This window comes from Girardinichthys multiradiatus, chromosome 22 (assembly GCF_021462225.1).
Source record: "Girardinichthys multiradiatus isolate DD_20200921_A chromosome 22, DD_fGirMul_XY1, whole genome shotgun sequence".
Taxonomy (NCBI): Eukaryota; Metazoa; Chordata; class Actinopteri; order Cyprinodontiformes; family Goodeidae; genus Girardinichthys; species Girardinichthys multiradiatus.
The window spans coordinates 26,114,290-26,142,010 of NC_061814.1; the positions used below are offsets into that span (position 1 = coordinate 26,114,290).

A 27,721-nucleotide genomic window follows, 5' to 3' on the forward strand; every position below is an offset into this window, starting at 1 on the left:
GTCACAACGCGTCTGGTTGTCAAACTATCACCGGGCGAGTGAAACGGATTATGTGTGCTGCGTCTCTGGAGGAGTACTGTGGGTCAGTCTTTTGGGTGAGTTTAACTGACAGAGTTGATGTTGTTTAAAAGAGTGGTTGTGCTTTTTTGTCTAATCTCATGAAACATTTTGATGCATAAACCTATCTGATCTGAAAACTTAATTGTTTATCTTCCCAAATAAAACCTGATGAATACAAAGCTGTCAGAACTTATAATTAAAGTTTGTCATATGACCGTTATGTCATCGTTTTTTAGCTGATTTGACCCACATGCAGAAATACACTCAGGAAAACAGGAAAGGTTTTAACAAGTTTATTAAGAAATATTTCGATTGCTGGAGAAACAGGAACTCACCGGTTTTCAGCATACGCAGACTGAATAAGAAGCTCGGAATTGGGGGTAACCTGGGAAGGAGGACACGAGAAGGTAAGTACTCAGAAAAGAATCACAAGGAGACTTGTTTTGGCCAGCTAGAGTTACCACTGCAGGTTAACACTCAGCCGCCGGAGTGTTGGCAACGTTGGGTACTTAGCTCCTCTCCTGATGAGGCTGATGGAGAACACCTGTGGACTCAGCTCCTACCGTGCGTCTGGTGCCATCTAGAGGTTGGTTGGGGTTAGTAGCAGGTAAAGCAGGTGAACAGAAAGAAACTCCCAGAACTCCGACAGTACTCCCCCCTCGACGGCTGCCGCCTAGCGGCCCAGTAGAGTTGGAAGGAAGAGAGGAGAGGTAGTCAGAGATGAGAGATGGGTCATAGATAAAAGACCAGGGCACCCAGGTGTGGTCCTCAGGACCATAGCCCTCCCAGTTGACGAGATACTGCCAACCGCGACCCTGCCGACGGGAGTCCACAATCCGTCAGACTGCATAGACTGGGTGCCCCAATCCATCCCGGGTGGGTGGAGGAGGTTCGGCCGGAGGGCAAGAAGGACTTGTGGTGACAGGTTTGATCTGAGAAACGTGGAACGTTGGATGAATGCGGAGACTCGAAGGAAGCTTCAGGTGGACAGCTGAAGGACTGATAACTGCCTCAATCTCATACGGGCCAATGAACCTGGGGGCGAGTTTCTTGGACATTGGATTTTAGAAGGATGTTACATGATGAGAGCCAAACCTTCTGATCAGGCTGGTACTGGGGAGCTGGAACCCTTTTCCTGTCTGCATACCTTTTGTTCTTTTCTGTGGTGCGTTGAAGGGCTTGTGCAGTGGCTGTCCAGATGTGTTTGCATCTACGGGTGTGATGACGTGCAAAAGTGACAGAGATCTCTTTCTCGTCCGTGGAAAATAATGGTGGTTGGTAGCCCAGAGAAGCTTCGAAAGGGGAGAAACCTGTGGCAGCAGAAGTGTGAGAATTATGAACGTACTCAACCCATGGCAGGAATTGGCTCCAGTCTGTGGGGTTGGTTGATGTTAAACAACAGAGGATGGATTCCAGTTCTTGATTCATCCTCTCCGTTTGGCAATTGGACTGTGGGTGATATCCTGAGGTTAGAGATACTTTAGCTGCCAATGCTAAGCAGAAATGTTTCCAAACCTTAGCTGTGAACTGAGGTCCGCGGTCTGAGAGGATCTCCAGAGGTATTGCATGGTGTCTGAAAACATGCTTCACCAGAAGTTGAGCTGTCTGAAGGGCAGAGGGTAGTTTTCTGAGGGGAATCAGATGACAGGTCTTAGAGAAATGGTTGATAATAGTGAATATGGTGGTCATACCTCTTGAAGTGGGAAGTTCGGTGACAAAGTCGAGGGCTATATGTGAACAGGGACACAGGGAACACAAAGGGGTTGCAACAGTCCTGACGGGTGGTTGGTTAGAGGACTTATTTCTAGCACAGATAGTACAGACTTGTACATACTCTTTAAGGTCCCTATGAAGGGACAGCTGCCAAAACCTTCTGGAGATGAGGGCGATGGTTTGACTAAAACCAGGATGGGCAGAGAATTTGGATAAATGGAACCAGTGAATCAGGCGGGACTGGACAGTTGATGGGACGTAAGTCCGATTTGGGAGTCCAGTTCCGGGATATGGTTCATCTCTGAGGGCCTGGGATACCAAGGTTTCTACATCCCACGTGAGGGCTCAAACAACACAACTTTGCGGTAGGATGGGAGCAGGATCCTTGTCAGAGTCGTCCGGGGAGAACTGTCGAGAGAGGGCGTCGGGCTTAATATTTTTGGAACCAGGTCTGTATGAGATCCAGACGTTAAAACATGAAAAGAAGAGGGACCAACGAGACTGGCGAGGGTTAATGCGTTTGGCTGCTTGAAGGTAGGCTAGGTTTTAATGATCTGTCCATACCACAACTGGGTGTTCAGCGCCCTCCAGTCAATGACGCCACTCCTCCAGGGCCAGTTTTATTGCCAGGAGTCCTCTGTCTCCCATATCATAATTTCTCTCGGCTGGATTGAATCTGCGGGAGAAAAAGAAGGCACAAGGGTGAAGTTTGCCATCAGAGTCAGAAACTTGGGATAGCACAGCCTCTGCTTCAATGTCAGATGCATCAACTTCTAGTGTGAATTGTTTTGACGGGTTTGGATGAATGAGAATGGGGGCTTAAGAGAAACTGTCCTTGAGTCTATGAAAAGCTGCATCTGCCTGTGGAGTCCACTCAAAAGGGTGTTTAGTAGAAGTCAGAGTGGTTAATGGAGCTGCAGTTTGACTGTAGTTTCTGATGAATCTTCTATAAAAATTGGTAAAGCCCAAAAACCGTTGAAACTGTTTACGTGAGTCAGGAGTGGGCCATTTGAGTACAGCCTTAATCTTGTCTGGGTCTGAACGAACCTGCCCACCCTCTAGGATGAATCCGAGGAAGGTAACGGAGGACTTGTGAAACTCACACTTTTCAGCTTTTACATATAGACGGTTCTCTAGGAGGCATTGAAGGCTCATGCTCTGAGAGGTCTTTTGAGTAAATGAGGATGTCATCTAAATACACAAAAACAAAATGATCAATGAAGTCCCTCAGGACATCATTCACTAGGGCCTGAAATACGGCCGGGCCGTTACAGAGGCCGAAAGGCATAACCAGATACTCAAAATGTCCTAAAGGGGTCTTAAAAGCTGTCTTCCATTCGTCCCCCTGGCGGATTCGGACGAGATGGTAAGCATTACGGAGGTCAAGTTTGGAAAATATGGTAGCATCTTGTACGGGTTTGAATAAGGAGGAGATGAGTGGAAGAGGATATTCGTTCTTTATTGTGATAAGATTGAGTCCCCTGTAGTCAATGCATGGACAAATGGATCCATCCTTCTTTTTTCCCCACAAAGAAAAATCCTACCCCTAGTGGAGGCGATGAGGGACAATTCATTCCTGCAGCTAGGGACTCAGTGATATATTTTTCTGTCGTTCTGTGCGTGAGACATTATAAAGTCGACTGGGGGGCAGAGATGCTCCAGAGAGATGGTCAATGGCGCAGTCATATGGCCTGTGAGGGGGTAAGGACAGAGCCTTAGTCTTACTGAAGACCTGTTTTAGATCCATATACTCCCCGGGAACTGATGTTAAGTCAGGTTACTCTGGTGTTCCAGGATCATGCTCTGGTTGTTTGGGTAGAATGGCTGAATGTAAACAGGAGGAGAGGCAGTTAGTGGACCAGGAACTAATTTGACAGTTTGACCAGTTAAGGAGTGGATTGCGCTTCTGGAGCCAGGGAAAACCTAACACTGGGGGATTCTGAGATACAGGAAACACAAAGAAGGATATCAGTTCACGATGATTGCCAGATATTATTAATTCCAAAGGCTTGGTCTTGTGTGTGATGTGTTGAAGGTTCTTACCGTTAATGGCAGAAACCAGGTGAGGGATAGGAAGGAGTTCAGTGTCCATCTGAGCCTGTTCCACCAGACGTTGGTCAATAAACCTTTGCTCACTTCCTGAGTCAATGAGAGCTGATAAATGTCTTTGGAGAACAAGATGGTAGCTGGTATGGTGAATTGGTTATTGGTAGGGGTGAAATGGTGGTACGTCAGGTTCCCCTTTACAACTGGCGGACCCTCTCTTATGGTCGGATTGGGGGAAATGACGTCAAGGGAATGAGGAAGTTGCTGTGAGACGGCGGACTCAGCGGCACCTCCTGGTGCAGCGGGGCTTAGACTGTTTAGGGCATGCTGGATTAAGGAGAACATCTGTTCAATCTGTTGGTTTGTGTGGCGTTGTTCCAAGAGTGATCGAAGTGAGTTTCCGTGGGACTGGATCTGGAGGCTATGATCTGAAAGAGTCCTCCTGAGCGTATATGCTGGGTCAGATTGGCCTGAGTGTTATGTCATCGTTTTTTAGCTGATTTGACCCACATGCAGAAATACACTCAGGAAAGCAGGAAAAGTTTTAACAAGTTTATTAAGAAATATTTTGATTGCTGGAGAAACAGGAACTCGCCACTGTGTGGAGAGGGGATCAATGGTAAGTGACAGCTAAAATTCTGGGTTGTTGATCTTGATATGTTTTGCTTACAGAGGGTGATTAGGATATCTGCCAGGGGGGAGGAGAAGGTAGATGACGGATACTCCGGGAGCATGTCAGGTAAGTGAAAGGTCCAGGTAATTCTGTTTTACTTGCACTTGAGGTGGAGGTGGCAGCAGGTGGATGATCTTTGATTGAAGAACGATGGAAGGTGAGCATAGTTCGTTCACAGGTAGCGAGAGGAGACTTGAAACCCAAATGCAGCCAACTGAGAAGATAATTTGTGAAGTTCTCTTGCGGAGACAGAGTCTGGATTTTCAGCATACGCAGACTGAATAAGAAGCTCGGAACTGGGGGTAACCTGGGAAGGAGGACACGAGAAGGTAAGTACTCAGAAAAGAATCAGCCAGCTAGTTACCACTGCAGGTTAACACTCAGGCGCCGGAGTGTTGGCAACGTTGGGTACTTAAGCTCCTCTCCCGATGAGGCTGATGGAGAACACCTGTGGACTCAGCTCCTACCGCACGTCTGGTGCCATCTAGAGGTTGGATGGGGTTAGTAGCAGGTAAAACAGGTGAACAGAAAGAAACTCCCAGAACTCATACAGATGTTCAATTAAGCACAAAACTTTGTCCAAAGTTTTTGTTCTTTTCAAGCTTTTCACCTTAATGTGTCAGTTCTCTCAACTTTTAAGGCACCTAATCATGCATGACCTCTGTGTGCACAACATGTGACTGTAATAAAGCTCATCCTGGACATGATTCAACATGTCCACCAAGCATTTCTGATTTGTATGGAACGACACATTTTTCTAATGAAATACTACTTTAGCTCACAGATTCTTTCACTGATTAAAACAATCTTTCTTCTGCAAAACATGTTTGAAGATTTCTTTATGAAAAAAACTGGTGAAACTGAGTTTTTTTCTGGATCTAAATATTTTCCCTTTTAGTGATAAATGAAAAGAAAATGTTTCTTACTACTTTTATTGCAACTAAAATATTTCCCATGGGTTCAGGAACATCTCTGTGAAATCACTGTCAATGACTGTAAAAACAATGACATCCAAAAACACAAATTAAAGGTATATACAAAGTTCTCAGACTTTTTGTTTTTGTGGACTGAGTTGTAAATGGCTGTGAGTCATTGTTCTCTGAAGATGCTGTAATGTCCTGGTTCAGAGCAGCTTTTAATGCTCAGTGACGTGTTTAGGATTATGTTTGTCTTTGTACCCCAGAATGCGTCTTATGTGGAGAGAGAAGACCCAGACCTCCCAGTATGTGTGGAGCAGACAGTTCTGGTCTGGATCCCCCTGGGGTTCCTCTGGCTATGCTCTCCATGGAACCTCATGTCTTTATGCAGAAGATCACGAGCAAATACAAAACACCGGACTAAGCTCTACCTCTGCAAACAGGTATTGAATATTTAAAACACAACAATTCTTCCAATTTGTGATGCTGAGATGGAAGCATCTGAATAATCAGTCTGATCTGTCTCTGCTCTCCTCAGATTGTGGTGCTTCTGTTGTTCCTAACAGCCATTGGAGGCCTGATCGTCACATTACTAGAAGATTTTGGTCCAAACAGCTCAGGAGAGAAAGTTTCTGCTGTATATTACACAAACCCAGTCCTCTTCACTGTCACATGGGTAAAGGTATTGTTTTATATCCACATATTTGCTTTGATCTAAAGATTGTTCACTGTTTTGTGTTTTGATATGTTTTTTTTTCAGATCCTTGTGCTGTTGTGTCAGGAAGGAGTGAGACGAAAGGAAAGAGCAGTAGACTCTGCTAGTCTTTTCCTTTTCTGGCTTCTCCTTGTTCTTTGTGACATTTTCACTTTCCAGACCCTCCTACGGGAAGCTCTTAAGCAGGTATAATCAACCAAAGAACAGAGCGGAAAAGTGTTTTAGATTTAAATTATACTTAATTAACTTTCCTTTTAACATCTCTTTAGACCCAGGGAAATGTCAGAGTTGTCCCTCGTTTTTTTCTTTTCTACACTTCCTTTGGGCTGGAGGTGATTGCACTCATTCTCTCCGCTTTGGCTGATATCCCTCCTGAGGCAAAAGAGCTTGTGAAAAAGGTTGTTTTTTGTTTTTTTGTGTTGAAATAGTGAGATTTATAATGAAATACAACACAACAACCTATTCTAACATCATTAACATTTATCAACATCTGTGTTTTGTAGAATCCAGAGGCTGGTGCAGTGTTCCTGAGCAGAATCACTTTTCACTGGTTCAACAGGTAAATTCAACACCATTACCAAAAAACTTTGAGGAAAACCTAATTTATGTGCTGCAATTTAAGACTTCTTCTTGCTTTTCCAGCATGGTGGTGAAGGGCTACAAAAAACCCCTGGTTCAGGAGGACATGTGGGAGCTGAACGAGGTGGACAGCACCGGCTACATCAGCCAGCGTTTCGATCATCACATGCAGTACGAGTTGGGTCAAGCTCGGATCCGATATCAAAAAAAGTTGAAGGATAAACTGATCAAAAGCCGAGGCAAAGAAGTGGAAGAAGCTTCTCCAAGCAACGGTCTGGGGAAAGGTGTGAGTCAGGATGTGCTGATGATGGTGAGAACCTTCAAATTACCAAAGAACCGTCCAGGTTTTTAATCCTCAATTAATTTTGTTTTCAGCAACAACCTTGATTCTCTTCCAGGTGCTCCCCATATGTTGTTGTGTTCCTAAAGAATGTGCTTACATATTTTGCATCAGGAGGAAAAAGGAAAGAAAGAGGATGAAAAGAAGAAGAAGAAAAAGGGGAAAACGAAAGAAGAAACTAATTATCCGAATTCATGGCTGGTTACCACCCTTTACAAGACATTTAAATGGATTCTGATTGAATCTGCCTTCTTCAAACTTCTGCAGGACCTTCTGGCTTTTGTCAGTCCTCAACTCCTGAAGTAAGTTGTAGAAATAATCTACTGCCAGTTGTTTTGTTTGGCTTGTAAGATTCAAACTGCCCTGTAGACAACACTGTTTACAGATTATTCACACTGAATGTGTTATAATAGCAGCATAGATTAAACAAATTCAAGTTGTATCACTTTAAAACTAAAGATTGATTCTATGTCTTCTTACTCTTTATTCATGGAGAATCACTTCAGTCACAAACTTTGAGTCAAGGTCTGGTTACCACATAGTTTTTCACGTTTGTTTTTAACCAGTAGCATTTACTTTGACTTTACCAGAGTTGTTTTATCTTTGTGCATCTTCCACTTAAGCTATCTAAAGCCTCATACAAACAGGTTTTCAGTTTGTATGAGGCTTAAAGCTTGAATATCTAAACATGCAGAGTTTAACTGTTAACTACTCATTGATTAGTTGAAATGACCACTGATAACTCCAGGTCAGTGGGCGAAGGACCAACCCCCCATCCCCAGCATAGGATTTACATAGAAGAACATCATGAGTGTCACATAATCATCACAGATGACGATTAACCTCTTTATTCTCTTGCTCAGGTTGATCATCTCCTTCACTCAAGACAAAACCAGCTATGCCTGGGAAGGATATTTGTATGCAGTGCTGCTGCTGGTGGTGGCTCTTCTGCAGTCTCTGTTCTTGCAGCAGTATTTCCAGCGATGTATTGTTCTGGGGATGAAGGTTCGAACTGCCCTCATGGCAGCTGTGTACAAGAAGGTAACAACAGGAATGACAGCAGAACAACTCTTTTTAACCAAACATTTGTTCATAAGAAAGCAATTACATTTTCTGAGATTAAGCTAAAACATCAATCTTTAATTTAATAAATAATTTGTACATTTATTTAAAAGACTCCCACAACAGTAACTAGTTGCCTAATGTTCTGGCTGTTGTTTGCTTAGACAGACATACAGTATGTTGACTACTTTAGCCCATAGATTAATCTGAAAAATCTTGTAGGGTTTTGCATCATGACTAAATCAGTTGTATACTTTCTAATTATTTGACTGACTATAAAAACCATTTAAAACATCTTAGCTGCTTAATCTTTTGTTTAGTTCATTTATGAATACTGTTAATTTCAAACCTCGTATCAACAATATCCCAATTTCCTATCCCTTTCTTTATCTGCCTGTTTCTTCTTCTCTGTCCTCTTTCAAAGGTGTTGGTGATGTCTAATGATAACCGTAAAGAGTCAACTGTGGGAGAAACGGTGAATCTCATGTCAGTAGATGCCCAGCGCTTCAACGACGTGACCAACTTCATTCATCTGCTCTGGTCCTGCCCTCTACAGATCACAGTGACCATTGTTTTCTTGTGGATGGAGTTGGGACCTTCAACACTGGCAGGGATTGCAGTAATGGTGCTAATGGTGCCAGTTAATGGACTGCTAGCCAACAAGGCCAAAGAAATCCAGGTCACTGAAACTGAGAATAAAGACTTTCTTGCTACATCTCATGTATATAAATGTGGTTTGTCTGATAACTATAGAATGTTTTAGTTTAAACTTTGTTTAGAGATTAAAATACATTTTATAATTAGAGATAGATACAATACATTAGAAATTTAAAAACCACACACAAGATGGTGGATTTCTCCTCTTCAGTACAAAGATGTACTGGTATTCTTTGTAATTATCTGGCTGATGCAGAACAGGTGGGGTCATAGAGAGTTGGAGGAGATAGCATCATCCTTAACTTACAATTTTTGCTTTGAATTGGCCTTTAGAGTCTTTCACTTGCACAACCTCTTACTCAGGTTTAGCACACATTATCTGCTTATCTTCTGTACATTCAAAGGCAGATTGCTACATTCTAGCACAAAACCACCTTTTAGTTCAATTAACAATTTGCGCCCAACTTTGCATCATACTGTAGTTTTTCTTGAGTCAGCCACAAACACAGCAGGAGTAGAAGTGATCAAAGGAATAGAGAAAAATATTTCCTTGCAGGGAGCTTCAGGTCATGGTAAGAAATAATGTATCTGACCTTACATCCTTCAGCTTTTATTCTCATGTATGGTGCCTAGTGTTTACTCATCTTGACCACAATGAGGTGTAGGCTTCCATGTTCTGCAGAGGCATGCCATTGGCCGGAACTTGGATGCATCTGGCTCTTTTTTGCTAGACTCAAGAAGAATCAATCACTTAAAATAGAAGCTGGCTCATAACATGAAGCACATCTCAAAAAGCATCACATCTCGCTCCAATCTAAGAAATTTCAACAACAAAAAGATACAAGGTCATTGGCATCAATCATTCTGGAAAGGGTTACAAAGCCATGTTTCATTAGGTCCTTTGGTACTTAGCTGGCTTTAAAGACCTTATCTCCAGATGTGCAGCTTATTCATAAGGGTCAGGTCTGATACTCACGTGTTTATCTTGTAAGTGCTTTGAATAGGGATAAAAATGTTCAACAACCTATTCTGAGCTTCATTTGTTAAGATGTTTGAGTTTTTTCTATTTTTTTGATACTTGTCACATAATATTAATAATAAAGTGCATTATGTTTGCTTTCAGACAGAAAACATGAAATCTAAAGACAAGAGATTAAAAATAATGAATGAAATACTCAATGGAATCAAGGTAATCCCCAGACGGTCGAACCCTTTCTGACATATTTAGATATTTTGGTATAATTTATTAAAAACATTCTGTCCACTTCAACACCCTTGTTCCTTTCTTCATCCTAAATTTCTTATCAGGTCCTGAAGCTGTTTGCGTGGGAGCCGTCCTTTCAGACTCAAGTTGAATATATTAGAGGAGAAGAGCTGAAGGTGATGAGGAAGTTTGCATATCTCACATCCGTCTCCACGTTTATTAGCAGCTGTGCTCCTGCTCTGGTGAGTCATCTTAGGTGCTTGCAAAGTGACCTAAAGCCTGTAATGGTCCTTGACGTTTTTTGCTAATCCTGTCTCTATTTTTGAGTTAGTTTTATTGTATTATTTTGTCTGTTTAAGGTTTCTCTGGCCACATTTGCTGTATTTGTCAGTGTGAGCTCAGAGAACATATTAACTGCTGAGAAAGCCTTCACATCAATCTCTCTATTCAACATCCTTCGCTCTCCACTAAGCATGCTTCCAATGCTCATTGCGTCCATTGTGCAGGTAAATACAGTTGTAATTGCTGCATGCACAAAGGTGAGAGGTGTAATAAAACCCTAATTACCTGTTATTTTCCCACATTAGACAGCAGTGTCTAAGAAGAGACTGGAGAAGTTTTTGGGGGGGAATGATCTTGACAGTGACATTGTACATCATGACCCTAGTTTTAGTAAGTTATCCATCTATGTGTGCACTGATCACTAAATGATCAAGAAATCTCGCTCAATGATTTGCTGTAATCTGTATCCATACATTTTCTTTCCCTAGACTCTGCTGTCAGCATATGTGATGGTTTTTTTGCCTGGGAAAAAGACTCTGATCCTCTCCTTAAAAAGTATGTGTGCTATGTTGAGTTCAACGTTATTCTCATGTATTTTACAGCATGTGGCCACAAAGTTAGCTTTTAAACCTAATGTATTTTGCAGTATTAATTCACTTCACTTTTGCCTGTGTTTCCCAGTGTGTCACTGGACATTAAGCCTGGTGGGCTGGTAGCCGTAGTAGGAGCTGTGGGCTCAGGGAAGTCCTCACTTCTGTCAGCCCTCCTGGGAGAGATGCACAGCACCAAAGGTTTCATTAACATTCAGGTAATGCTTTGTTTCTGTCATAACTTCTGACACTCTCCTAAGTGTTTTATTTGTTACATTAGGTAAAAACATTAATAATTTGTTAAATTATTAATTTTCTATTAAAGAAATACAAATATTGTTTGACAGACGTCTAAAGAATACAGTATTTTCATAATTTTCAAACATACATAGAGAAAACCACTGGTGGCGGTATGAGAATTCCAACAAGTTAAATTAACAATTGAAAGTTTTGATATGATTTTACACTAATTGACACCAGCAGGAAGACATTTTAATATTTGCTTCAGTCAAAAACTGCTAAAATTAAACGTGCAGTGGAGAATATTAAAAAAACTGCTGGTGGAAACTGAGGTGGATGAAAGTGGTCTGGGAACAAGTACTGATGGCTACCTTGGTGGTGATCCATTGACCTCCGAAGCGGAAATATCTTATTGTGCACAGTGAACAGGCTAACAACTCTGGCCATATAGCCAATGCAATAACAATGTAATGTTCTGTTTAGTATTCATGCAAAACACTAAAAGAATACATGTAATACATTTACTAAAAGAAGTTGTGGATTACTATGAATAGTGAGTGACAAATATTGTAAAAACCAACAAATGGTCTTTCTACTGTGTGGTAACCTAATCACAAAAGACAGCTAAATACTTAAAAAATGAACGATACACAACATGTTCCATAAACAGGCATGTTTAGTGTAATAAAAACAAAACACACTAAACCACATTTATTCTCATTAGGCACTGTGGACTTTTTCAAACTGATTGTGAAAATTATAGACAACTCTCAAGCTATAAATTCCTTTTGACATAACTTTTAAATAAAATTATAGTTACTCGAGACTTATACTTTACACCTGATGAATCTTTTGTATTTCCACCCAGGGCTCCCTTGCATTTGTACCACAGCAAGCCTGGATCCAAAATGCCACTCTGCGGGATAACATCTTGTTTGGCTCTCCCTATGAAGACAAGAGGTACCAAGACGTAATAGAGGCCTGTGCTCTTGGCCCAGACCTCAAGCTGCTGTCTGCAGGAGACCTCACTGAGATTGGAGAAAAGGTAAGTTCATGCGTTCAGATTTTAGAAGTTAACGATGTTAGAATTATTTGCATTAAATGTTTTTGGTAAATGTCAAATAACTGTGATATAAATTAAAGCCTTGTAAGGGTTTGTAGACCTGATGCTATCATGTGCTGTGAATTTGTTTTTAGGGTATCAACCTCTCAGGAGGTCAGAAACAGCGTGTCAGCTTGGCCAGAGCAGCTTACAGTCAGGCTGATATTTTTCTATTAGATGACCCCCTGTCTGCTGTGGACTCTCAAGTGGGAAAGCATCTCTTTGATAAAGTTATTGGACCCAACGGACTTCTCAAAGACAAGGTTTGTAGTGATTAAAGGTTAATGTCTTGGATAAAAAAACAAAAACGAATAAGTTCTTGTATATTTAATTGAATAGATTGAAAATCTTTCCCTGGCTCAGACTCACAGAATTTTGGTAAAGTTGGTGTCTGAACAACTGTGTAATGTCTTCAATCAAATTGCTCTACATACCGGAGTGATTAAGTATGCAGACCTAATGATGCAGAATACCTTTTATTATTGTATGTGCTTTTGTCTCTGCAGACTCGTATCCTGGTGACTCATGGCGTTAGTTTCCTGCCTTACATAGATGAAGTCGTAGTTTTGGTAAATGGACAGATTTCTGAAGTCGGATCCTACCAGAACCTCCGCGCCAGCAAAGGAGCTTTCTCTGAATTTTTAGACGCATACGACAAAGAGCAAGACAATCAGACACATTCAGAGGAAGGTAATCTCATGAATTCCAATCCTATGTCAGGACTGTAGATAAAAGATAATTATTTTATCAATATCCTTTAAGCTGAACACCATGATGCAGAAGACTTAGAATTCATCCCAGACACAGAGGACATTCAGCCAGACTCTCCCTTGGAGGATGCTGTTTCTCATATGATGAAGAGGGAAAGCAGCATCCAACGGAGCCAGAGAGGAAACACAAGCAGGTTTGATCCAACTGTAATGTACAAATCCCCACTGTAAATACTTTTTCATTTTGTTTTCTTGTGAAATCAGACAGACAGACAGAGTGATGATCATGACTCTGAAAGAGTAGTTACAACTGCTTGTCAATGTGAAAACTGATTTTTTACAAATACAGCAAAGGTTAAGTAAATCACTATAAAAATATCCACCTTTTTCAGGCCAGCCATCCCAGCACTGATTCTGTGTTGGTATGTCTTAATCATGCTGGCATATGAGGAGACTGCAGTTTTTCTCAATTTTTCCTTATAAAACAGCTCAGGGTCTATCAGGTTGACTGAGGATTAGGCTTGAACAGCACTTTCTAAATCCAGACACAAATACTTAACAGGACTGAGATCTGGGCTTTAATGTGGCCATCCTCAACCTTCACCTTGTTGTGTTTGAAGTATTTCTGTGTAGTTTTTGCTGCATTGGGTTGTTGTCTTGCTGGAAAATAAGCCTCCTCTCAAGTTGTAGTTCTCTGATAGACTTAGTCAAATGTTTCTTCATTTATGTTCCCGTCTACCACTACAAACCTTCTGGAGCCTGCTGCTGAGAAGCATCCCAGGAGAATAACACTTCCATCACTGTGCTTCATGGTGTGGATGCTGATGTAGTCTGATGACCAAAAAACTAAATTTTTTCCCATCAGACTAAAGAACGTCTTTCTTGGAGTGTCCCACATGTGTTTGGGTAAATCCCAGGCAAGGTTACATGTAAACTTTTTATTTTTTACTTTTTTTTGAGCTGCATGGAGTGTTCTTCTGTCTTCATGTTATAATTGTAGCAGGAATACTAATAAACCAGACACACACCAACTGTGCTCAGGATAGGATGCACCTTTTAGCTGAACTTCTGATGAATTAGGTCAGTCAATTTAAATGGCGTGAATTTTTTTTACAATCATTTCCTTCACCTTACTTAATGATTTCACCTTACTTTGTAAAAATCTGTTTTTATTTTGACATTGAAGAGTATTCTTTTTATTGTTTTCCCACATATAAAATCACATTGACCATGATTTTATTTAGAAAATCAATTCAAGGATTAAGCACAAAAAGGAGATGAATATTTTTTATAGGCGTTGTTTAGATAGTGGAGACAGTCCTTCTGGGCTAACGTAGTGTTGTGAAAAATAAAAGAAATATCACTTTGCAATTAAAAGCTTCACTGTATTATCAGCCAGTGCTCTCTATGATTTATGCTTTATTCCTCACCTGTCTCATTTCCTCTGCTCTGTCCTTTCCTCAGTTTCAGATTAAGAAAAAGCAGCAGTTTAAGAACACCAGAAAACACAAAGAAAAGCCAGAGGCTAATTGAGAAGGAGACTATGGAAACAGGACAGGTATAGGTTTTTGGATCAACTTCATTTGTCATATTCCCAGGGTGTTTGTGATTTTCTGTTTCTGCCCTAAACATCTGCTGCCACTTTCCGAGCTGATGAGGTCCGCCGCATTGGTTCATAAACAGAGCTTGGCCTCTGCTCGCTACCGCTTGAACTGCAGCGATTAACTTATAAGCTCATCAAATTTACTAGGGTCAGCTGTACATAAGGACCAGCATGAGCCCATGTTATTTACCAGATTGTTCATCTTTGGCTTGGATTTATTTTCTAAATCCTGATTCAAATTTCAAAACATCATGTTCCAAGACATTCTCCTGGCAGGACATTTAAGTCATTTCCTCCCTGACTCATTGAATCACCTCGTAGTGAAATTCCTACAGATCCTAGAGAACACGTGTGCTCCCAGTACAGTGCTCATCTACCTGTCCACCGTCCTGTATCACTTACTAGCATTCCTGGAAATCTTTAAGAAAGAAATATTAATAAAACAACAGCTACCCTTAACTCTACACTGACATAGTCTAAACGTCTTCTTCACTCATACAAATAAATTACCTATCCATCAGCCTATTCTCCAGCACTTCACTGATTAAAACCCTCCTTTTTCTACCTATAAACTGTTGGCAGCTAACTCTACGTGATCTTGCTTCAGAGTCCTAGTTTCATTTATGGTTCATCCAAGACAGAAGAATCTATGTGTTGTATTAACAGGTGTCTAGCAGACAGGAAATGTGTCAAAGGCATTAAAACACTTATTTAGTTTAGTTTTGTACCATAAAATCCAGAAGGAGAGTGACTGGGTATCAGTTTGTAAAATAAAGCTAAAGATAATCAACAGTAAAATGATCCAAAACATATGAGTAAGCCTTGCTCAGTAAATGTCATTATGAAGGTTTTTGCATGGCCTAGTCAAAGTCTAGACTTATGTCCAAAAAAGATGCGGTGGTGTGACTTTAAACTGTCTATTTATGCTTAACTGTCATCCAATGTGGCCAACCTAAAACAATTCTGCAAAGAGGTGTGGACCAAAAATTCTCCCACTGCAAAAAAAAAGACTAATTGCCAGGTTTTGCTAATTCTTGATTGTTTTTCACATTGACCCACAAAATTGTGATGTTTACTTTTTTACATGGCTTGTTTCCCTTAATAAATGAAATCATTTAAAACTGCTTTTTGTATGTATTTGTTTGATGTAGATGTGAAAAAACAAAGAGCAAGAAATCTGTAAGGGAGCAAATGCTTTTTCACAGCACTATGCTGTATAGCTAGAACATTTGAAAATGTTTTCCCTGGTGTGTGTTTTCTGTTTCACATCCAGGTTAAATTTTCAGTCTGCCTCCAGTACGTGCGAGCCATGGGCTGGGGATATACCTTTTGGGTCCTCTTCATTTATGTAATGCAGAATGTTGCTTTCATTGGTCAAAACCTGTGGCTGAGTGACTGGACCAATGATGCAGTGGAGTATTACAACCAGACATATGCTCCCTGGAAGAGGGACACCAGGGTGGGGGTGTTTGGTGCTCTTGGAATGGCACAGGGTAACTAAACAGTGTTTATATAATTTATGTCATAAAACACATAAAATAAAGTTTGCTGAGTTACAGCAACAACAAAATGTGTACCGTCTCGTTACACTGCTTAAGGGGCTGAGTTTAATTATTTTAAACTGCATTTTACACCACAGAAAGCAAAGACTCCCTCCTACTTACAAGGTCACCTGGATTGTAAATTGTACTATGGACTGTTGCTATGACACCACAGATTAAGCTTAATATTTTTTATGATTTTAAAAATCATTTAACACTCAACAACAATCAACAGCTTGATGTTTTATCCTATGAGCTCAAATGTACCAGTGAGATTTCGGCTTGTTTTTGTGGCCACACAATTATGGGAGTTAAATGCAGAAGCTGTCCACACACCCAGGGAAGCTGGCCAACATCCTGTCTGAGCAATATAAGATATCACTCTCATGAAAGGGCCTCAGACGGCCCAGCTGTAGGAGGAACAGAAATATTTAGTCATTCTCCATCCCACTGCTCAACCAAACGTAATACCCCTGCAGGCTGAATGTCCATTATGGACGCTTCTAACACTGATGTCATACTTTATGCATTATATGTACTTGTTTAGATATCTCTGATGACCCGGCTTTCAATTATGATTCTCAAAATGGCATTGCTTGTATGTTTTATCTTATCTTGATATAAACGTTTGTCCCAAATGTGGCTCTAAAACACTGTACAGATCCAAACACAATTAATAAACCTTCAACAGCATGTAATTGAATTTAATAATTAAAATCACCTCTTTGTGTAAAATGAAAATAATTTGTCCCAGAACACCTTCATCTTATAAACTGGTTTTGTTCCAGGTTTATTTGTGTTCCTTGGCACGCTGCTTCTGGCCAAAGCTGCTGTCAACGCATCTTGTATTCTGCATTCAAGACTGCTTAACAACATCCTCAGAGTCCCCATGGTTTTCTTTGACACTACACCAGTTGGAAGAGTCCTCAATCGCTTTGCAAAGGTGGGGTTTAATGATCACTTTAGTTATTTTTCTAATTTATCCTCTCTGTTGTGAGTTTTTGTTTATACTGCCTTGTATGTGTTGGTGTTCTGAGATTTAGAGTGACCAAAGCACAGACAAGAGCTTGGCAGCAGCATGTTGTAGAAAAGCTTAAGCTTTAATTCCAAAGTTCTTTTAAAAGCGAAGCAAAGAACACTGCAGGTACAAACATAGTCAAAATCCAAAAACATAACAAAAGGTAGACTCGGCAGGTACATGGAAAACTCTGAACATAGTCAAGAGAGGAACCAGCGACGAACAATCAAAACCAGAGAGCTTATAAACAGAGGGGAGTGAGTTATGAACCAATGAGACACAGAGGCAGGTAATCAGAGGAGAATGAAAAACAGGTGTGAACCAGGCTGCAGAGAACTGAGGGAATATGAACGGTAGCTAAGAGGACAAGGCTATAAAACAAAAGGGAAAACAAGAGCTAGACTATAACAAAAATCCAGGGGAACAGGACTACAAAACAAAACTATAAGCAAAGAACTGAATAAACAAGAATCAGGGAACCAGATCTAAATGAAGCTATGGACAAAGATAAATAACCGGAGAAACATAAGAACCAAGAATAATGATTAACTAAAGTAAACAAAGAAACTAGAATATGTGCAAACCAAAAGCAAACAATAACTAAAGCTAACCAATAAGGGAGGCTGGAACTATAGAAACTAAACCGAGGAATTAAACTAGAAAAGAGAACAAGTACCTAACATTATAAAACACCGAGATGCTAAATGAGAAACTAAACAAGAGAATCCATGGAGACAAAGAACTATTATAATAATAATAATAATAATAAGAAGAAAACCATAACAAGAAATAGGAAAGCAACCACAAAAGGAACTTGGAGCAAGGGGAGAGAAAACAACAAACACTAGGAGGCAGGAAATAAACAACCATGACTACAAAACCAAACTAAAGTCAAAACATAAAACCACAACAAAATCCAAAATGTCACACCACAACAGTATGGTTTTTTTTAAATGTGTTGTGAAAATAAAATAGATGAATCCCTTTTGATTGTAACTTTTTAAATCTGCTGTTTGTTAATAACTTTTTTATTTAAAAACTGTTAAATACTATGTTTATTTTACTGTTGCTGCAGGACATATTCACAATAGATGAAGCCATTCCACAAATGTTCAGTTCCTGGATCATGTATCTACTGGGCGTACTGGGGACACTGTTTTTCCTCTGTCTTGCCACTCCTTTTTTCATCATTATCATCATTCCTCTGGCTGTGATCTACTTCTTTGTACAAGTGAGTTAACCCAGAAGATGATGTGAAATAACATAAAATATTACATGACCAGGACACCTATCCATCCTCTTTCATACACCTGTAATGCAAACAAAGTTGTTCTCATCTCATGCAACTCAATCCCATGTTCTGTAAGCACAGAACAGGGTCCAGCATTAAGTCCCAATGACATAAGCCATTTTGACCTGAGCGTAAGCAATCGTGAGTTTACTATCTTTAAGAGATGGTCCCTGTCCTCTCTAGATTGGGAGAATTGCTGTTCGTGCTTTTATATTTTAAAATGACAGCCCATCCATACCATTCAGACCTCAAATAGAATATGTTAGCCATTACAAATATCTTGGAATCTGGATTCACTATACACTTTCATTTACATCCCATATTAAATGGCTTGTAAACTGACTCAGAATTAGGCTGGGCTTCTTTTTTCGAACCCAGGCTTGTCTGTCCGATGAGGCCAGGAAGAGGCTTGTTGACTCCACATTTATGCCATTGTTGGACTTTGGCGATGTACTGTACATGCACTCATCAGCTCAGAGTATAAGAACTCTTGATACTGCCTATCATGGAGCTCTAAGGTTCATCACTGGCCTCAGAGCTCTTACTCATCACTGTGTACTTTATAATCATATTGCTTGGTCCTTTTTGGCGTCTTGCAGGCTTCGGCACTTGTATGTTCTTATTTATAAAGGTCTACTTGGTTAGCTCCCTTTTTATTTACAAATGTATATTTTTCAGAAATGCACCGGTTCTTGTCATCTTTGCTCTGCTGACCTTTTCTTATTGTCAGTTCCAAACGTCTGTTCTGAGCAGGGTAAGAAGGGTTTTCAGTTTGCTGCTCCTTGTGCTTGGAACCTTCTACAAAATGATTTACAATTTAGGGAGCTGGTCTCTTTGGAATCTTTTAAAAGACTTTTAAGTTATAGGGAAACTGTAACATCACTATGTTATTTTACCTGATTAATTTTTTATTCATATTGTAAAATGTGTTTCCTCTAATAATTTGATGTTTATAATTCTTTTTCAGGTATGTAATTGCACAATTTTGTATGTTGGCTGTATGTTGTGACGACGTGTAACATCGCTGCTGCCAGTCTTAGCCAGGACGCTCTAGTAAAAGAGATTTTTAATCTCAGTGAGACCTTTCCTGATTAAATAAAGGTGAAATAAAAAATTAATGAAAGACCTAAGTAATATTAAAAACAATATGTGCTGAGACATAGGTCATGTTTTTAATCAGTCAGTTTTTAACACTAGGCAGTTCCCTTAACTTGGGAAAACTTTTAGTCATATGTTTCCATTCTATTAAAAAAAAAAAAAAAACTTAATTTAATGCTTATTTTTTTTAACTGAAAATGACTAACTTTCCTTTCATTAAAAAAAAAGAAATAAAGATTCAGCATCGGCCAGCAGACTTCTACTGATCTTTCACCAAGATTTCCACGAATATGCATGGCTGCCAGAGGGTCTCAAGATAATAAATATCCAGTAAATTTTTTCGGCCTGCAGGGCGTTAAAATGTAACTGCACACAAAGATTTTATTGGGTTGTCTTGCAGGAGATGTGGCATAAATAGTAACACTCTTTTCAGGTTTTTGCTTACAAAGGATATTCTCAAGTCACCAAACTATTTGCCAGCTGATGTCAGAGAATGTAAAGAGCTGTCTTTTCTTCTAAAAAATTCAGCTTTTGATCCTCTTTTCAATGTAATTATAAATCTGTAGCTAAATGATCAAATTATCTGAGGGGTGCTTCTCTGACAACTTCTTTGAAATGTGTCAGTAGTATAAAATTTGAAAGGAGTCCATAGTTTCCTAAACCGGAAGGATTTCTCACTTTTGGCATTTAATGACTGCAATTTTTTAAATACCACCTTCAAACAAACAGCAAGTGTCAAAATGTTAAACTTTTAGGCAAACAGGGGTGGCTCAAAATGACTTTAGTCTTGTAACAGTTCTAATGGTGCGTTCACACTGAACGCGGTTTCTGCGAAAGGAGCGGCCAATTTACATGTTATACCTATGTAGAGTCGCGTTGAGGAGTGGCGCGGTGCGAAGGACACAGAGGGGGCGGCGCGGAAGGCACGCCAAGCGAAGCGGGAGCGAAGCGAGAGCGAAGCGAGAGCGATGGACGAGTTGAAAAATCTGAACTTTTTCCTAAATTCGCATCGCGTCAACCAATCAGGGACTGGATGTGGCTGTGACGTAGGGTGAAGGACCAAAGCGGAGAAGAAGCGGTTGTCAGTGAAGATGGAGGACCAGATCATAGTGGCGGTGTGCGGCAAGCCAGAGTTGTATGACTCAGAACTAATTACTTTTACCGAGACGAGTACAGAAAGGACCTGGCCTGGTTATGTTTAGGCACAAATATCTTATATTTAGGAGATGTGGACATTAAAAATCAGGCAGTTTTTTTATTGAGCTGAGATTTATTTACTCACCGAAGACAGATGGACAGGCGTTCAGCAGCGGGGATACAGCGCCGGTTCAAGCTCCGCGGAGTTAGCGGCATCTAGCTCATGGTTGATCCGATTCAGGCACTTAGATTTTCCACGATTGTTTAGTTCGGAAACTTATTGACGGTCCCTAGTGAACCACCGCGCGTCAGAAGAGGGAGCAACAGAGAGCAGCTAGCCGAAATCTGGGTGCCTGACTCGGATCGGCCGTGGGCTGGATGCCGCTGGCTCCGCGGAGCTTGAGTGTCCGGTGTCCGGCTTCGGCCTGGCTTCACTGCGGTCGCCGGTAGTTGGTGTCCCAGAGGCCGATTCGTCTCCCAACACGGGGCAGTAGATCTTCGAACTGGGTCCTGGATAGACGGAAGTACCGTCATCCAGACGCAACTCCTGGAGTAGGTGGTGGTACTCTTCGAACTGTTCCCGTCCCTGAAGAATCTGGTGAACCCAGGGACATTGACATCGGCGGCGTTTTTCGGCACTCCACAGGTAAAACACCGTGATTTTCCGTGAAATCCATGTCCAGCATGTTCACTTGAAACCAGCAAGCAGCAGATGGAAGCTCCTCCTATTTGATGACGCGGCGAAGCGTTGCCTCTTGTTGCCAAATGCCAACGCGGAGTTCACGCGGAATGTCAAGCGGGCAAAAGCACACAAATGAGGCGAAATATTCGCAGAATCCGCGTTTGGTGTGAACGCACCATTAAGAGAGTCCATGCTAACCTGATATAATTTGTTTTCCTCCATCCTCACCCAGCGATTCTACATTGCAACTTCCCGACAGTTGCGTCGCCTGGAGTCAGTGTCTCGCTCTCCTATATACTCTCACTTTGGTGAGACAGTGTCGGGTCTGTCCGTGATAAGAGCATACAACCATCAAGAACGGTTTCTGAAACATAATGAAGCAACCATCGATGAGAATTTGAAAAGTATCTATTTAAGGATCATGTCAAATAGGTCAGTATGGAAGGACACCCTTGAACACAACCAAACAGTTTATATTTCTCATGTGTATCTTTATTGTACAGTAGTCCGGTGAACATGCTTGTTTGGGCATTACTTTAGAGCATCAGGCAGGACAAACTTATGCCATAAATTACACACATGGAACTTGGCCCAAATGGAGCCTACAGAAATGTTGCAACTTTTGGCCCCTATGTGAGTTCCAAGCAGATAACTTAAAGTTACGGTTGCCCAAAACCAACCCATGTGGTGTACTCTACTCCATATTTGCTTTTTAGCATCAACTTCAAGGATTTCTCTCGCTACTCTACAGTGGAACCTGGCCTAAAACCTGCCTTAGGCATTGGAATAAAAACCATGTTCATGTGGGGCCACTGTTGGCAGCCAACATTTACCCAGGTCCTTCACTTTGCCAAGTAGGAGAACTCATGCTAATGGTGGGCATTGTAACTACTAGTCTAAAACTGGTCCCACAGGAAACTGTCTTGCAAGTTAAGTAAGCCTGTTCAGGCTGCAATGTGGCCCTTTATGTTGTTATTTATGCATTTAGCAGATGCTTTCAACTAAAGTGATTTACAAATGAGGATATAACAATGCCCTTATGTTATGGAAACCACACTCCCCAGATTTTGTGAACATTACAGGTCCCATTTTGGCCCGTTTGTGAGGCTTTTTTTTTGGTCTGCACTGGCCCCATATCAGGCCCAGACAGTGATATTTACATACATATGTGTTTGTGTTTATGTTTAGGGTTCTATGTGGTGTTTGTTTGCTCAACAGGTGGCTGGCCATCCATCTGCAGTTTCTAGGAAATCTTGTGGTGTTTTTTGCAGCTCTGTTTGCTGTCATTTCTAGAAACTCAATTGACAGTGGCCTCGTTGGTCTCTCTATATCATATGCCCTCAATGTGAGTCACTTAATCCCAATCTCAAAACAAAAATGTAAAATACAAGAATAACAGTATTAATATTAGCCCTGAGTACTTTAATTGGATTCCTATTTCCTGTTGTGGTTTTCAGGTAACTCTAACCCTTAACATGGTGGTGAGGTTAACCTCAGAACTGGAGACTAACATTGTAGCCGTGGAGAGAGTGAGTGAATACTCTGAGCTTGAGAATGAGGTATGTTGTTCGTTATACCGGTCTCTGCTGTTAACAGTAATGGTGTATACACATCTGCTCTCTGCTAACTGAAATCTCCTTGTTATTTTCTTCAGGTTGGTTTAACTTATTTATGATTCCTTTTTTAAAGTTTTGACTTCTCTGTTGATAGAGAATTTTGTCAGATCATTTAGCTGGTGTTATAATTTTAGGAGCTTTAACTTTGAGCTTGCACTCAAATATCCTGAAATGGTGGAGTTGTTGCACATTCCCCTTTAACAAGGAATCCATCTTGTCCTTGCAGAGTTCAATATATCCAGATGTCTTTATCTGGTCACTTCAAGACTTTATTTCTGACCAATAAGCTGTATTCGCAGTTCGAGTCCAGTTCCTGCATCCACGAATTTTTGACATTCAACATGACGCAGCCGAACAATCAACAAACAATTTTCTCTTTTTGGCCACCTGGAAGAAAAGTTCCTCCCTTATACACACCGTCACACACAAAAGTGACACCTAGTGACACAACTAAGGTCATCTATTAACATCCATTTTTTTGCCCGTCTCTTTATTGACATTTTCGTACCACGCAGAACATTTAGACAAAAACTTGGGGCAAGACAGGCACCATAGAGGAACTTGATAATAACTGATAAACCTGATAAGCCTTTTCTACAGGCTCCCTGGGTGACTCAGTGCCGACCTGCAGAGAAGTGGCCAGAGGCAGGAAGGCTGCAGTTTGTAGACTATAAGGTCCGTTACAGACCTGAACTGGACCTGGTCCTGAAGGGGATTACCTGTGACATCGCCGGCACTGAGAAGGTTTGTCACTGTCGAAGGATTTATAAAAAACATTGCTCAAATTAGTTTTTTATTTGAAAAATCAAAAGAAATAAGCTGCTAATCCAGCAGTATTGTTTGGATGTAGCTAATTAAGTGTTTTTTTTTACAAAGCAGGAGAAAAAAATGTATAGCAGTTTTAATAAGAATTTCAATTTAAATGATATCATCCTACCTGCCTAATTGGTTGTTCATGTAGAGACCATTTATTGGATACATGTGCAAAAACATGTTGAGATAAATATAATCTGCAGGCAAAGTTTTGATCCCACACTTCTGAATGTATTATTTGTTGTCCCATTGGATCCAGTTGGAAGAAAGAGAAACAGCAACTTCCAAAACAGAAAAGCATTTAATTTGCCTAAGCTTTAGTTTGCTCAGACTAACAAAACCTTTTAAAGATGGTATATTCTGCAGTTTTTGTTCATTGTGTTGTGAAGAAAAGTTTTAGGAAAATATCATAATCATTTGATGTTAATTAGCAGCCAAACCTGTAATAATAAATGGTGAAAGATATGACATCCTTATTGACTTCTATAGAATAATATAAAATAGGTTTGATAACATCATTTTAAAGTCACAGTACAGATAGGACCATCTGTATTGTCTTTTAATCATTGTGACAGCCCAATACGCAGTGCATGTATACGTTTCTCCTCTAATTATTTGCCCTGCATCCTCAGGAAGCAATATTAATCTTTTGTTTTCATCTCTGGTCTCAGAAAGGTTTGCATGTGGATTAACTTTGTTCACCAATTTTTCCTGGACTCTTGAATTTCTTTATCAATCTGGATTTGGTGTTATGTGTTCACTGACACCAGTTAACAAGACAAATCACAGTTTTTTAGCATAAAGCATATAACATAAAGCAGAGATAATTGCAATGTATACTTGGCATTGAAAATAATAACATCATATCTAACAATGCATTTGTTGGAGATATAGCAGTTTTCTAAAGTTTAAACCTGATTTTAATCACAGCATAAAAGCTTATAATTGTATTTTTCAATGGTTTTGGGATGGACCTACTAACAGCATCTATCAAACAGATGGCTTATAATATCTTTTAAATACATTATTTAGCAGGGTTTTTTTTTAGCAGTCTTTTCTTTCACTGCTTCCAGATTGGTATAGTGGGCCGTACAGGAGCTGGGAAATCAAGTCTAACAAACTGCTTGTTTCGCATTATTGAAGCAGCTGAAGGACGTATCCTTATTGACGATGTAGATATCTCTATGATTGGACTGCATGATCTAAGAAACAGGCTCACAATCATCCCACAGGTAAAAATTTGAGACAAAAACAAATGCAGATGCAACATCTTCTTTCTGATAAGTAAACTAACTTTGATTCTGTGAGCTTAGGAACCAGTCTTGTTTTCTGGGACGCTGAGGATGAACATGGATCCATTTGACAAATTCAGTGATGAGGACATCTGGAGGGTCCTTGAGCTGTCTCATTTAAATGAATATGTAGCTGGGCTGCAGGAAGGATTACAACATGAGGTTTCAGAGGGAGGAGAAAACCTCAGGTGGGCAACATCGTCTTAAACAGTGCTAACACTTCAAACCACAGTACATAGGACATGTTGCTGCAGAAAAATTCAACCATGAGATGTCAGAAATGTGTAAACATATAACTCAGATTATACTCAATATTCTTCTTTCTTCTTTTTCTTACACATGAGAACCCTTTCAGGGTTCAGCACAGCGAGTCACCTGTCTCCATCTAACCCTATCTTCTGCATCTTCTTCTCTCACACCCACTACCTTTATGTCCTCTTTTACTCCATCCATAAACCTCTTCTTTAGTTTTCCTCTAGGCCTCCTCTCTGGCACTTCCAACCTCAGGATCCTTCTACCGATGTATTCACTACCCCTCCTCTTTACATGTGAAGATGCAAAATATTGATCCCTGAACAATGTTGTTTCCAGTGAAGGAGAAGCAGTTCCCCTCTTTGTTCTCATAGTCCACAATATTTTTCACATACAGTGCCATAAAAAAATGTTTGTCTGTTTTTGCTTTTCTGTCACATGACACCACAGAACGATATCTTGAATAAATAGAAAAACACAAAAAGCCTCTGAAATCATTAAAATGATGATTTCATTTATTAAGAGATAAAGAGATACCCAAACCAACCTAAGCTTATGTTAAAATATAATACCCCACATTATTATCTGTATTAACTGTGACTTGGTTTCAATAGCTGGACCCAGCCTGAATTACTGAAACTCATTCAGAATCAATAAATCACTTAAATAGAACCTGTCTGATAACATGAAGTAGGCTAAAAGATCTCAGAATATGAGATTTGAACATTTGGCCCTCCCTTCTCAGTGTTGGGCAGAGGCAACTGCTGTGTCTGGCTCGAGCGCTGTTGAGAAAGTCTCAAATCCTGATCCTGGATGAGGCCACAGCAGCCGTTGACCTGGAGACAGACAAGCTGATTCAGAATACTATCCGCAAAGAGTTCTCCCACTGCACGGTGCTCACCATCGCCCACCGTCTGCACAGCATCATGGACAGCTCCAGGTGAGTGAGTGTTCAGCACAAGAGTGTGAGATATCCTGACACACATCCAATCCAGTCACATTTTAGCTGTTTATTTGTCATAGTAAGCATGAAAGCTGCTCGGTAGGTTATTGTGTTAAAACATGTTCCTGCTTCACAGGGTGATGGTCCTTGATGCTGGTAAAATTGTGGAATTTGATTCTCCAAGCAATCTGATGGAAAAGCGAGGTAATTTCTACTACATGGCAAAGGATGCTGGGATAACACATGGGAGCATAACAGCTGTCTGATAAAGGACTTATACTTAGTTTTTTAAAAGACAATTTAATTTCTCTCTTTTTCCGTGCTTAATTTCAGGACCATTGAATGTTTAATGTATATTTTGTCAAAATAAGGTGAGATCTTTCCATGTAATTCATGCGACATTTATTAAATGCTCACAGTTGAATCAATAAAAAGTAAAATAAGTATATTTCCACATTCTGGGACTAAAAGACTGGAGAGGCCTGTATGGAGTCATATACTATCTGTCTTATCTTTTGCAGAAGTACAAACTACAAGTGTAACCCTAGAAATTATGTATGATGATTTTCTATTCTCTATAAGTATTAAATGAAATGAGTGATCTTTAATGAACAAGTTAAAACACATATAAATAGTAATATGATTGTGAACTGATGATTAAAGTAAAGCATTAAGGTTTAGAGATTCTTAATCAGCTATATATGAAAGACATATAATGTCAATCAGTTGTGATGTATGAATAAAAAGAATGAAGTGATGGTTTTATAACTGTGATTAAAGTAAAAGCAAAAAGCTGAGAGTAGAATATGTAATACTGTGTAAAGTTTATGGTTGAGCAGATAAGGGAGAGAACTGTATGCTGACTAGGAGTGACGAATGCGTGCTGACGAGTCTTTTGAAGACCAACAAGCAACACAAGGAATGGAGGAAGAGACGAGAGCCAGCTGTGTGCTGACCACGAGTATCTTGAAGGCCGAAAAACAGCACAGGAAAGTCACTGTCAGCATATAACTAAGTATTGGGCAATAACGTATTGTGTAATAACGGAGTGAGACCAGTGAGACCATCTGCACTATGAACTCAACCCACTCAAGACTGTGGAAATGGTGGTGGACTTTCGGAGAACACCACCCACATACACCCCCCTCACCATCCTCAACAACACTGTATTGGCCGTGGACCACTTCAGGTTCCTAGGAACCACCATCTCTGATGACCTGAGATGGTCCTCACACATAGACACTGTTCGGAAGAAGGCCCAGCAGAGACTGTATTTCCTGAGGCAACTCAAGAAGTTCAACCTTCCACAGGAGCTGCTGGTCATCTTCTACACTGCCATCATTCAGTCTGTCCTGTCTTCATCCATCTCATTGTGGTTCGGCTCATCCACAAAACAGGACAGGTCCAGACTGCAACGAATAATCGGGTCTGCAGAGAGAATAATCAGACCTTCCCTCCATCCAGGACTTATACAGGTCTAGGGTCAGGAAAAGAGCTGCTAAAATCTCTGCAGACCCCACACACCCTGCACATAAACTGTTCAGA

General features: G+C 40.4%; 1 protein-coding gene across 3 annotated transcripts; it reads left to right on the forward strand.

The window, feature by feature from the left end:
• Positions 1-26,973, forward strand: LOC124859613 (ATP-binding cassette sub-family C member 2-like). Of its 3 annotated transcripts, XM_047352499.1 has the most exons (33): positions 1-95; positions 5,676-5,852; positions 5,948-6,085; positions 6,170-6,310; positions 6,394-6,522; positions 6,628-6,683; positions 6,767-7,013; positions 7,158-7,345; positions 7,907-8,084; positions 8,530-8,580; positions 8,662-8,784; positions 9,886-9,951; positions 10,071-10,208; positions 10,326-10,472; positions 10,554-10,638; positions 10,737-10,803; positions 10,930-11,056; positions 11,947-12,123; positions 12,276-12,443; positions 12,687-12,870; positions 12,943-13,084; positions 14,355-14,448; positions 15,767-15,986; positions 16,823-16,977; positions 18,128-18,283; positions 21,493-21,692; positions 22,479-22,605; positions 22,718-22,819; positions 23,477-23,620; positions 24,763-24,921; positions 25,003-25,169; positions 25,979-26,173; positions 26,313-26,973. In XM_047352499.1, exons 1-33 carry the CDS (start codon positions 51-53, stop codon positions 26,440-26,442), a joined length of 4,623 nt encoding a protein of 1,540 aa, XP_047208455.1. In that variant the 5' UTR covers positions 1-50; the 3' UTR covers positions 26,443-26,973. The 3 variants fall into 3 exon arrangements, with proteins under 3 accessions (XP_047208455.1, XP_047208454.1, XP_047208456.1); XM_047352498.1 differs by having other exon boundaries at positions 8,530-8,784; XM_047352500.1 differs by lacking the exons at positions 1-95; positions 5,676-5,852; positions 5,948-6,085; ... (1 more) ...; positions 6,394-6,522; positions 6,628-6,683 and having other exon boundaries at positions 6,953-7,013; positions 7,102-7,345; positions 8,530-8,784.
• The last annotated feature ends 748 nt before the right edge of the window (positions 26,974-27,721 follow it).

Bases quoted from the DNA above. Each gene is read 5' to 3' on its own strand.
- LOC124859613 (XM_047352498.1), top strand. From the start codon at position 51: ATGTGTGCTGCGTCTCTGGAGGAGTACTGTGGGTCAGTCTTTTGG. The intron at 13,085-14,354 runs GTTTGATCCAAC...TCCTTTCCTCAG, and splicing joins CAGAGAGGAAACACAAGCAG to TTTCAGATTAAGAAAAAGCA. The intron at 21,693-22,478 runs GTCAGTATGGAA...TTTGCTCAACAG, and splicing joins TTAAGGATCATGTCAAATAG to GTGGCTGGCCATCCATCTGC.